General features: G+C 52.1%; 1 protein-coding gene across 1 annotated transcript in view; it reads right to left on the bottom strand.

Moving 5' to 3' along the window:
* The window catches only part of LOC113211490 (glutaredoxin domain-containing cysteine-rich protein CG12206-like), a 48,256-nt gene that overhangs the window by 3,726 nt on the left and 32,841 nt on the right, over nt 1-11,689 (bottom strand). Inside the window, exon 3 of the mRNA XM_026429871.2 lies at nt 2,067-2,300. Coding sequence (XP_026285656.2) covers nt 2,067-2,300 — 234 coding nt within the window. The remainder of the gene's footprint in view (nt 1-2,066; nt 2,301-11,689) is intronic.

Here is an 11,689-nt window from a genome sequence, read left to right as displayed (position 1 = left end):
AAAGTGTGGCGCACAGACCCGAGCGCACGCAGACCGCAATCTCTTTTCTGCGTCAGGGATCATCAGAAAGCGCGTCCGTTTTCCTCAAATCCATATTCTTTAAAGTTTGGGAGCACTGTTATTCAAATACTGCGGCATCACATTTAATACTATGATGTGAGTTGTGTCACTTTCCTTTGAATAATGTCACACTTGTTATAACGTGACTTACCCTTCCATTGCTCTGCCCTCACGCCCGGGCTCAGTCCATGGTGCGTATGTCACGTTATAACGAATGTGACCTGATGTTCTAAGGAACACAGTGAAACATATGTTTGTACATGTACGGTATATTTTGTAATTTGCCATCTACAAAACGAGTCGTACATGTACAACCTCCCACTCTCGCTCGTTATTCGTTCCTAAGTCGCTACGCAGGGCCTGCCAATTTTCCAATTTTAAATTGTAATTGTACGACTTCTTCCATAGAAAATTTTCCTGTACCCGTTCCGACAATTTTTTACAGTGAATGTGAACCAATTCACATCATATTAAATGTGACGTCGCAGTATGTAAATAACAGTGAACGATGCGCCTAAGTGCGTCCGGGTGCCTCTGAGACTCAGAGTAGGCCACCCAGCGGTGCTCGCATGCAGAGCAGGCTGGATGTTGCCTACCTGTTAGGCGCTACGGTAGCTTGCAGGCTGAGCTTGGCAATTTCCCAACGCCGAATTAAGGACGTGCTTCCTGGATTATATCTCATACCCTTACCCTAAAAATGTAGGTAGGTTGGCTACTCGCTTGGGGAGATGTGGCCCCATGGTCAACTAATGAGATGCACACTCGCAGGCATTCCTACATACGGTTAAGTATCACCACAGAAGATAGAGAGGGACATTCTGTTAGTAGCCTTGTATTTATAGAGAAGGTAAGACACTTTACAGCTTTGTGGTGTAGGAAAAATAAAATATTTTCGTCACAACATGACAGGACTTGAGCCTTGTGCAAGCCATCCAACGGTAGCATGGTGGCGTAAAGTTGTTGCCTCTTTTTTTAAAAAAAGTATGGATCTGGTTGATTCCAGGCGCGCGAGGCACCGGATGCCGTTCCTCAGACTGATCCCAAAAACTCGGCAACGACCACCGCTAAGCCGCTGCTGCTAGGCGCGGCCTGTAGGCCCGGCGGGGCCGCGAGCCTCGGTGCCGCCGCCCATAGACCAGCCGAGATACCCGAGAACCGAACAAACTGGAGAACTTTCGCTCGTAACGGGGAATATTGTCACCACTGGAGACGGCCGGGCTGGGCTCCGGCCGTCGTGGCGGGGCGTAGCGGGCCGTGACGATGTTCGGGAGGATAAGACTTGTGAAGCAACAGGTGATGCGCACTGTGGTGCTTCTCCCCCTCCGTCACCCCCTTCTCGGGGCCGAAACAAACGCGAATACTCTGAACTGCGGGCTGCCGTCACGTCGTGTGAGTGAGTGTGTGTGTGCGTCCGCGTGTCCTTCCACTCGCTTCCTTCCGAGGCGCGACGACTTTCACGACTGTGTTTTTTTTTAACCCTTTTATTTTTTACTTAACGTCTGCGCCCAGTTTGGGGTCTGAGAACAAAATGCTGACGTGGTTACAGCATGCACGCGAATTTTATTGCTCCCGTAACTTCGAACAAGATCGAAAAAAAAAAACGAAAACAACAAGCAAGTTCATTCCTTGGATCTTATTTGGTGAACATGCTGAACAAAAAATTGGAAAAACTTTTTCAATGCTATTTTGTTTCTGTCATTGTGAAAAATTGACGTACCGTGTACACAAACATTTTCCATGGAAGATGTCGTACAATTACAATTCAAAATTGTAAATTTCCAAGCACTACTAATCGACTTCGATTCGAATAACGAGATTGAGTGGGAGGTTCTTACATATACGGTATGACCCATTTTGTAAAGGGTAAATTACAAAATATATCGTACATGAACGAATATATTTTCTTAACACGTTGAGTCAGAAGGGGGGGGGGGGCAATCATAGCTTATTACTGCTAAACGTGACTCAACGTATCAAGTCGCCTTTTTTTTTTGTAAATATCTTACCCCGACGTGCTGTCCCTCGACGAACACTTGCGGCACCTGGATGCTGTCCAGACGCATGCGCTCCATGAGCTCGCCCTGCACTTCGCGGGACATGAACACGTCCTTCTCGTCGAAGCGCACGAGCAGCGTGCGCAGGATCTGCTTGACGCGAACGCAGCGCTGGTACGTGCCGCGCACCACACCCATGGTGGTCGTGAAGACGACCACCTTGCCCGCCTCCTTGTCCTTCCACGACTGCAACAGAGAGAAGAAATATACACGTTAGCAGAGTATTGGGTTTACCGACTGCGTTTGCCCCTCGTGCAGTTTTGTCCGACGCATCTCCACGACTTCCACGACTCAATTGAGACGGTGCCTCTCAACTGCTGCCCATTTTCAAAGAACCCCTTCTGCGCCTGCGCCTCCGGGGGCCGGAGGAGCAGGCAGCAGTGCCATGAAAAAGCCGCTCGTAAAAGTAGATTGGGTATGGTCGAACAAATAGTTCGCCACTGACTTAAAAGAGTGGAAAGAAAACTCGCTCGAGTTTGTCTGGTGGATGCTGCGGTGGCGCTGTTGTGGTGGCGACGTTGCTATTTAAGAGGGGGGACAGAGACTGCGGGGCGTACGCAATCCTATTCATTATCCGGAACGGCGTTGCGACCGACAAGGACATTAGACAGGAGACGAACGGAGCGATGGAAAGGGGATTGCGATCAAAGCAAAGCCTTCACTGGGAGCAGAAAGCTAAGGACGGGGGACGGGTGCCTTTTTGTAGTAGATGCTTGAATGCGTTTCATTTACTGCAATCAGGGCAGTGAAGTGGCCACATGCACCACAACACAAAGGGCGGTTAGACGACTACGCACTGGTAAAACAAATGTAGAAAGTTGCACACCAAATGATGTGCAGTATCAAGTGTGGAAAGACTAAACACTTCATGATGTTGAACTGAACTACGTCAATTGGTGTGAAAACATTAGACGTTTTGTTTACGTTTTGATAACTAGTGTTCAATATTTGCACACTACTACGTGGGCAGCTCAGTTAAACACCAGGTAATGTGCAAAATCACCAGTGACACACTTAAGTGTGCAGTATTTGCACACTTGTTTTACCAGTGCGCTCCCAGCACCTGTGCTACGTGAGTCGCTCTGCTTCTGTGCACTGGGCAGCTTACGATAACCTAAACGATTACAATGCATAAGACTTACACGACAGCCACTCTTGAACACTGTCCCCCTTGGCTGGGTGCGTCTCATACCATGCAGTCATGTGGGTGATATCGTAAAGTGTCCAACAGCAGTGAAGTTGCACAGGTTCGTGAGTCAGGCTCTTTAAGTCGCACCGCTTCTGGACACTCCAGTATTACAGTGTATTTCCACAGGAAAGACACAAATCTTCGGACTACATTCATTAAGTCCGTATGAAAAGCTACAAAATTGTGTCATGTGCTGCTCAAATTCAGTGCTTCGTCGCGCGAAGCGGTCGTGTAATTTTCAGTAAGCACGTAGCGTGTAGCGCCTGTCACGATTGGTATTTTTGTGAGTAGCGCCGCGCGTGTGCCTGCCGGACTCTGGAGTGTGCGCGCGTACGCCTGGAAAAGCGGTAGATCCGTAGGAAAGGGAAGGGGAAAGATTAGCCACACGAGTGGAGAGGGGCGGGCCGAGCCCGCTGTGGTCACCGCTGGCCACTTTCACTGCCGGGCCCAGCCAGGACCGCGTCAACCGTTCCAATTCTCATTCATTTCATCTTTCGCATTCTCCGACCTTGGACCTTGGCCTTGCAGGAGCTCATATCATACACACACACAACCTTTCTAACGCCGCACATGAAAGCTAATGACCGTTTTAACTATCTCTCCTAATGACAACTCAAGTCACTTAACGGACTCTATACTTTGCAGCTGCAGTTTTGTCGAGGCCTCTAGGTATTGAAATGTGGCCCGTGTGAAAGAAACACTTTTAAGTGGCCGCCTTTGTGTTTTCGATATATGCGTCAGCCAAATTGATGGTCAAGGCGGTAGAAAAAAAAGCTAAAACACGGTTTGCCTGCAGCTCACCTATACGTTGTGAGGTCGCGTTTTTATTTAATTGCGACTTCCGAAGATGGTTGTGCGGTGCCGGTGCCTGTATGGGCGGCCGTTTGTTCATACTGTGCGGGGCGCTGACCCGCGAGAGTGTGCCCGGTTTATTAGCAGGCACGTGGGATGGGAGAGTTTGTTGCGGTGGGCCAGTATCTCTGCAGTCCACTGCTACCAACATCTCATACATAGTGAGCTACTTTGTATTTTCGTTTCATTTTCCACTACTTTCCTTCCAAACTGGAAGAAGAAGAAGAAGAAGAAGAAGAAGAAGAAGAAGAAGAAGAAGAAGAAGAAGAAAAAAGTGAAAATTGTGGCGGGAATCTGTGAAGTGAAATAATTTCGAATCGCTGTCGTGTTATGGAACAACGTTGCTCGCGCCCCGACGGTGGTGGTCAGCCCTGATTGCTCATAAACTCACTCGCGAGTTCCTTTCTTTTTTGTGCATCCGCGTCGTCGTGTATGTAGTACGCCCGCCGTACAAAAGCTTTTGCCGGGGTTATTATGTCCCGCTCAGCTGCAAAGCGCAATTAAAAACAGTTATGGAGTGAATGGACGCCGAGCAAGTCTGCTGCATGAATACATACACACACTGCCTGGCCACGCGGCTCCTGAAAAAGCCGTGAGGGAGGAGGAGGAGGAGGAGGAGGGGGAGGGGGAGGAGGAAGAATAAAAGGATAGTGTTGTGAGGGACATTGAGCCGAAAGCGATGACGATCTGAGGAGGTGGGTAACGGCGCGCGGCCCGCGCTGGACGCCATCTGCCGGGGCCATGCACAAAGTTACGTCATGGCAAGAGTTCCCACGACCCGCGAACCTTGGCGTATCCATTGCAGGCGGGTCCAAGCCTCCCGGCTCATCGCAGAGGGATCAAATTAAATCTCCACGGAGAGTGTGGATGGAACATTGTCGCGCAGTTTATGACTCTTTGAGTTTTCTGCACATGAAACATGTGCGAATTAGAATGACATTGATTAAAAGTTGCTAAGCTCATACTTTGCTATATTTTTAAAAATTGAGTTTTGTTTATGGCTAGAGTGAATTGGTAAAAGGGATAAATATTGAACGACATATTGCTGATGAATAATAAATTCGGTCCGCATGCTCATTTAAATACCACCTTAAGGGGCTTCGCGGTACCTTGCTTGGGACGAGCGCGGTGCTGTTTCTTCATCGAAGTTCACCGACTCGCGGGGCTTGCTTGTAAATTAAGGATTCAGTCGTCTGTTGTCTGCATGATTTCTCTTCCCATGTTCCTTGTTTTTTTTTCACTGTGTGCTGTGCTAATTAGCATGTTATTTGTGAGTCGGTATTGCCGTTCTCGACCCATAGGTCCGCTGCAGGTTGTCTTTGCGGGGACTCTGTGGCCTCTGACAATGTTTGCCTAACCTCAAACGGGAACCCTACCGTGAAAGCGTTCTGGTCATATGGGAAACTAACTGTGTGCGCTGAACGGCGAAGGTTCATTCACCAGTATCGAAGGAGACCGCCATGGACGTTAAGAGCCTAGCTCTACCGCTGCGGTGCGACGACAGTTATTCAAGTTGCTAGTTCGCGTGGTTCTAATGTGAAAATAAGCTCATCTGTGGATCTCCTTCAAACAAGTACGTAAACTTGAGTCAAAGTGATAGGCTGACGTCGAGGAAAGGTATTATCCAGACCGGCCGAATAGGGTTGGCAAGGGGGGGGTGTGGGCACTGAGCTGCTTCTTCCTTTCACCTTTCACGTCAGCGACTCCCATACATCATTCGGAGATGCACCACCATTCGACGAGGCCGGCCTGCTCTTTCAATCAGATCGATTCCTGCACTGTGGGGGAACACAGTGCAAAAAAAAAAATGTAAGGGTTTGCCAGTCGTTGTTTTTTATCTGTGCTCGGTTTTATTCGCAGCATTTTCTTACTTGAAATTTTGAGCCTACTGCAGCGCTCCTTTGGTCAGACAGTATCTAGAGAGCACGTACGTGAGCACGTTAGTCAGGCACGACACGCCTTGGCTGTGTCGCTCACTTTCCCTGCGGCCCTTCCTTCCACCCTGTCCAGCGCCCAGCCCGTGACCTTCACAGCAGAGCATGCGGGGGACACGACAATTTTATCGACCCAACAAGTGTGTGACATTTCAATACGTTTTTACACTTGTACGTGAAGATCGAGGAGAAATTTGATATTTTCTCAAACTCTTCGACGTGGGGAAACAATCGTATTTCATTCGCCGGAAATCTAACCGAGATCCTCATGGCCTCTACCACGACCTCATCTAGTTGAGTTAAGATTCAGATGCAACATGTCGACTGGAATCTACGCGTGTCGGGCAAACTTCTGACCTTCGCGCTCTCTGCACCGGCTCGGCGCAGTGAGAAAGTCATCGAGAAAGTGCTTTCGATGGGACGTTTGTCGCAGTGTAGGCGGGCGTCACGTCTGTGACCAGGTCACAGGTGACCGACATACCGCGGCGCGCGCGGCACGCGGCTCGGCTCTGCGCTAAGCGGCCATACACGCGTGGAATCTCACACCGCAGACGGAGCGGCGGCGACGACTGCGACTTCGAGCGGATGATGAGGTATATTCCGAGGGAAATGACGCTTTTGCACTTGGCGCATTGGCCAACCGTGCGATGCTGCAACAAGGGACCCATCATGCGATGCTGAGGAATATCGACGAGCAGCGCGAAGTGCAGCGGACCCGACGAGACGCGGGGTGCATCATAGCAGCCTCTCTCCAGGACTACCGCGCGAGGATTTCCCAACACTCCGCTAAGCTAAGTAAGAAAACCGCGAAAGGTCACATCGACATCAGAAAATGACAAGACCTCTTCCTCAGTCACAACTGTGCACACAAGCGCGCTTGTCACTTGTCGCACACCATTATATTTCAAGTGCAAAATGAAAAGGGGGTCGGAAAGAGTGGGAGGGTGATAAAAGTAAAATGGAACTACCGCATCGTCCCGAAGTGAAGGGCTCCGGCTCATCCTCCCACAAAGGTCTCTCGGGGTGCAGGCAGAGTCAAGGCTCGCTAAATGTGAGCAGCGCGCGCGCCTTCCCACCGGAACAGGCAGCGACTTTAACGCAAGGCCCCGCGAGAGAGCGGCCCGCGCCCGCGCGGCTCATCCCCGCCAGAGCCCTGCCGCTCATCCCTGCTGCCGAGCACAACAGCTGCCGAGCAGCGCGAAGTGCAGTGCATATAGTATGATAATTTTACTTGAAGATGGAAACGAGCCGCCTGGCGGAAGCGCCGCTCTGCTTTAACGTCAGAGGGGAGGGTGGAAATGAAAAAACTAAAAAGACTGGAGAGGTGCGCAAGAAAAGAAACGCAGTCCGAGGCTTTAGCTCTGTGTTGTCATAGGTTGAGGCCGGCGCCCGAGGTTATTCTCGACACCTCTTTATTTTCGCCACATGCCAGCCCCGAGGCACCTGTCCCTTCATAATGGACACCCATTGCGTCCCGTACAGGCGCGCGCGTGCGTGTGTGTGTGTGTGTGTCCACACGATGTGTGAGTGCTTGTGTGTGTCTTGTGCGAGGCTTAGCGAGTGTGTCTGTGTGTGCGTGCACAGTACTTTTCGCGCCACTTTTCACGCAACTCGAGTCATACATACAACAACACGCGCGATAGGTCACGACCGTCTTGCCGACATTACCGCCTCTCTTTTCTATCCCCTCCGCCCGCACCCGTTGCCTCGCTCGGCGCGGGGCCGCCGCGGGGCCTCGTAGTGAAATGTGAGTGGAGGACGTCCTTCGGCGCGGGAGAGGCCCAAATTATCGATATACTTATTGTTTCACAATATAATTATGGGCTCAATTTCCTATCCGCGTCGTCGTGGTGCGATACTGGAAAACTAAGCTGGAGTTGGTCGCAAGGCTGCCTGAGCACCCAACACCCTAGGATACAAAGCCCTGGCAGAAGACCCGTGCAGAAGTCGCTATACAGCAGAAGACGCTGCAGGAGACGACAGCGATTCGCGAGGCTCCGCCATCACGACCGACCTCCTTTTGGGTTCAGCCGGCGCGTGTAGGGATGTATTATTTCGACTGAAGGTCGCAGCTCGGTGAGGCCGTGGAGAAGTAGTCCACCATTTCTCAGGGCATAACCGGGCATAACCAACCAATTGGTGCGACCAATAATATTTCTGTCATGTTTAAACAGAGTTAAATTTAAAAATATCATTTTTCCGCAATTGTTAATGTTTTCTTCTCTTTTACCCCTCTCTCGGCCTTACCGGCCAGTCGGTGCCGCTCCCGTCGTCATGGGCTCTGACCACTACCGGTCATGAGCAGCTCGGGGCCAAGAAGCCGGTGGAAAAAAGTATAGTCGCGTTCTCTGTGGGGTAATGAAATGTCGCACAGCCTGGAGTTTTGCTCCAGGAGGTTCCAGGAAGCTGAAGGCGGCTCCAGGGGGGAAGGGTTCTCCGTGGGGTGCCGCACGGCGCCACGGCCTCCAAACTCACAATTGCGAGCACTTAGCCTAGTTTTTTTTCACTCTGCTAAATGGGGGGCCTCCATGCCAAGCCTCAATTTTACAATGCGGCGAGAACGCCCTCTACTAGGTCTGGATACATGCCTTCCGCTCCAAACCCTCCCGCCCCGGCTCCTGCCGCGGCTCCCTCCCTGGCTCCCTTCCCGGCCTCGGCTTCCTCCCCGGCTCCCTCCCCGGCTCCCGCCCGGGCTCCCGCTCCAGCATCTCTGCGGTTAGCTGCGGAGGGCCAGTGAAATCTGCTTTAGGTCCGCGCGCGGCGCAGACACGTAAGAGCAGAGCGGATGAAGACAAGGAAATCACTTTCGATTCCAACGGCGGATGGTTTGACGCCCACTTGCGGTCAGAAGTGCAGCGGCGGTGGTCGGTCCCGGTCGGTCCCGCGCCGCCCGCCCCTCCTCGTCCTGCAGACTCCGCGGAGAGGAACGCTCCTCCCCCCCCCCCCCCTCCAGCATACGCGATTACGAAAGCCCAAACTGCGCGTGCCTAATCGAGTAAGCGGTGACGTCTCCTCGTCTATGGCCCCTTCACGCGGGCCCCGGCCCGCCTCGCCCCGCGCCGGTCACGCCCGGTCACCCGATCTCTGTGCGGGTTGGGAACGCGCGCCCCCAGGCATAGGTCAATGCCATCCGTCGGGCGTGTGTTTCCAAACGACGCAGTGTGTGCAAATAATCCTCTCCAAACCCACTCCCCCCTCCACCACTACCGACAAATTTTATCAGACGAACGGCTTATTATTATTTTAATCTCACAGTATCTTTGTATCGAGGCCATTCTTGCACCTTGCGCGACAGACTCTGGTTGCAGTGTAACCCAAAATAGATTTAAGACTAAATCACATAACTCTTTCCTACAGTTTTATAAGGTATTTTATAATGATACAATAAACCTTTTTTTTGTGTATATGGGTGTGGGCCTTGCAGTGATGCGGGGCGCGCACGGACCCAAACGGGATAATACTCTTTGAGCCCATATACTTGCCGCGGCCCAGGCCGGCGTGCGGCACGGCGTGGCGTGTTCAGTCGGACCCTTTATTGTGCCTGGAGGTGGGCGGGGCTGGGCGGGCGAAAGGATTACACCTGACCCTGCTCAATTGGGTCTTGTTGAGGCGAGGTAAGGTGGGTCTTTGGTACCGCGACTAAACTGTCTGGGCTGGGCCGGACGGGGCCGCTGCTCTGCGCCTATTCGGCCTATTCGGCTCAGGCCCGGCCGGCGCGAGGCTGCTGCTGCTACACTGCTGGGCAGGGCTTGGGCGGGGCGGCGCTGCTGCGGCCCAGAGCAGCACTAACGGGATTTCTGCTATTGCAGTTCAGAGCGAGAGCCCGGCCGCCTTACCGCTGAATCGCAATAACGTCCCACCGGCGCGTTTTATCGCGACATCGTAACTCTCGTCACGTCTGTATCTGGCGCTGGCCTGGCGGCGCTGCTGCTCTGCTGCGCGGGCCCAGCGCGGGCCTGTTCAGTTAGGTGTAAAAGTGCGGCGCGCGCGGCGCGGCGACTCGGATTGAGAGGTATTCTGCTCTGTTAGAGACCCTGTCTGCTGCGGTCATTGGACACGCGGAGCCCGGTCTGCCAGGCCAACTCCGGTATCATGCGATAGATCGATTAATCGAAACCGAGCCGATAATCGACCGTCGCTGCGTTGCCGAGCTGAGCCGGGTCAGTGGTCGGCCGGGTCTCTTTTCGGTCCGGCGAGAGCGGCGTGCGCGGAGACGTGTCGGAATTCCCCCCCGTCCGTACGTCCGTCCGCCTCGGACACGCCGTGCCACCTCGTCGCACTCATCTGCCGAGGGTTAAAAAAGAGTCGTGTGTGCCGAGTCGACGAGAAAGCCATTGTAGAGACTGTCACCAAAGACAGCCATAACCGAAAAAGGTGTTGTCGATGGTAGTTTCAATTTTCTAGATATATAAAGAAAACATCGAAAAGCACACTGGTAAAACAAAGGTGTGACATCACGCGACAATTTCGATCTGACTGCTACATGAAAATCCCCGCCAACATTCCTGCGCTCTAGCAGTAAATGTTTCAAGAAAACTATATTGTCGTCTCGCCCTCAGAACTTTAACACCCTGAGAAAGGTGTTAAGTCACACCTCAGTTTTACCGGTACCTGTCCAACACAACAGAGTGCGTGACCTGCTGGTTGTCGTGTTGCACCTGACGTGCACACTTTGACAGGCTTTCCACACGTTCAAGTGCTCGAAAAATGCACATTACTGTTACTGACAATGGTCGGCAAAATTCAGTGCTGCAATGCCCACTATTGCGGCTGTATCGGTTGAAGCATTGACGGCATGAGGGGTGACGGGGTGACCACCCCTTGGGCGTGGTGCGATCAGCATCGGGCTGGTGCTGGAGCTGGAGAGCCGCCAGCTTAAACCCCAGCTTGATATGAGAAATCGCGCAATCGTCGAAAGGAGGTTTGGAATGCGCCTTGCTGCTGGCCGCCGCCGCCGCAGCACTGGCCGGCCTCTGGGCCGGCTGGCCTGATTTCCCAGGGCACGCGGGTCGCCTGGCGGCCGGCCGGCCCGGGGCCCGGGGCCGCGGCGGCGTGTGACGGAGAAATGACCTTATCCACACCATATATTCGGTGTTTATGACTCGCTAGCGCAGGGGTTCAGTCAACCGGAGCGCTACCTACACGATGGCGGTGAGAAAGCGGTGGAATAATTTGAAACTGCGCCAGTTGAATAGAAAATCACAAATAACTAATACTGTTAATAACCGGTTATAACTTATCTACTGTGATACTACACAAGGATATTTAACTAATTCTCTTTTTAACTTCTTCTCAGTGGAACGGCAGGTGTGTACTTGTAGGTGTGAGAATATGCCCCTTCGTACACTAAGGGAGGAAAGGTTTGAATTTCTTTTTTAAAAAAATCACACATTTGTGACTCCATACGTGTCCAACTGTCGTTCACACCAACAAGTGCGCGACATTCACACACTGATGTTTCCGCTACATTTTCTGCCATACCTTTTGTGCTTGATGGCCATTCATTTGAATAATTGATGGATTTATATCTTAATTTATTATTTTTTTCACGCATAGTGAAATGCCGCTCTTCCGGCTGCGGCCCAGCAGGTCGTGGCCCG

The sequence above is a fragment of the Frankliniella occidentalis genome, unplaced genomic scaffold (genome assembly GCF_000697945.3).
Source record: "Frankliniella occidentalis isolate FOCC.00 unplaced genomic scaffold, Focc_3.1 Scaffold35, whole genome shotgun sequence".
Classification (NCBI taxonomy): domain Eukaryota; kingdom Metazoa; phylum Arthropoda; class Insecta; order Thysanoptera; family Thripidae; genus Frankliniella; species Frankliniella occidentalis.
This window is presented reverse-complemented; position numbering and strand designations above follow the sequence as displayed.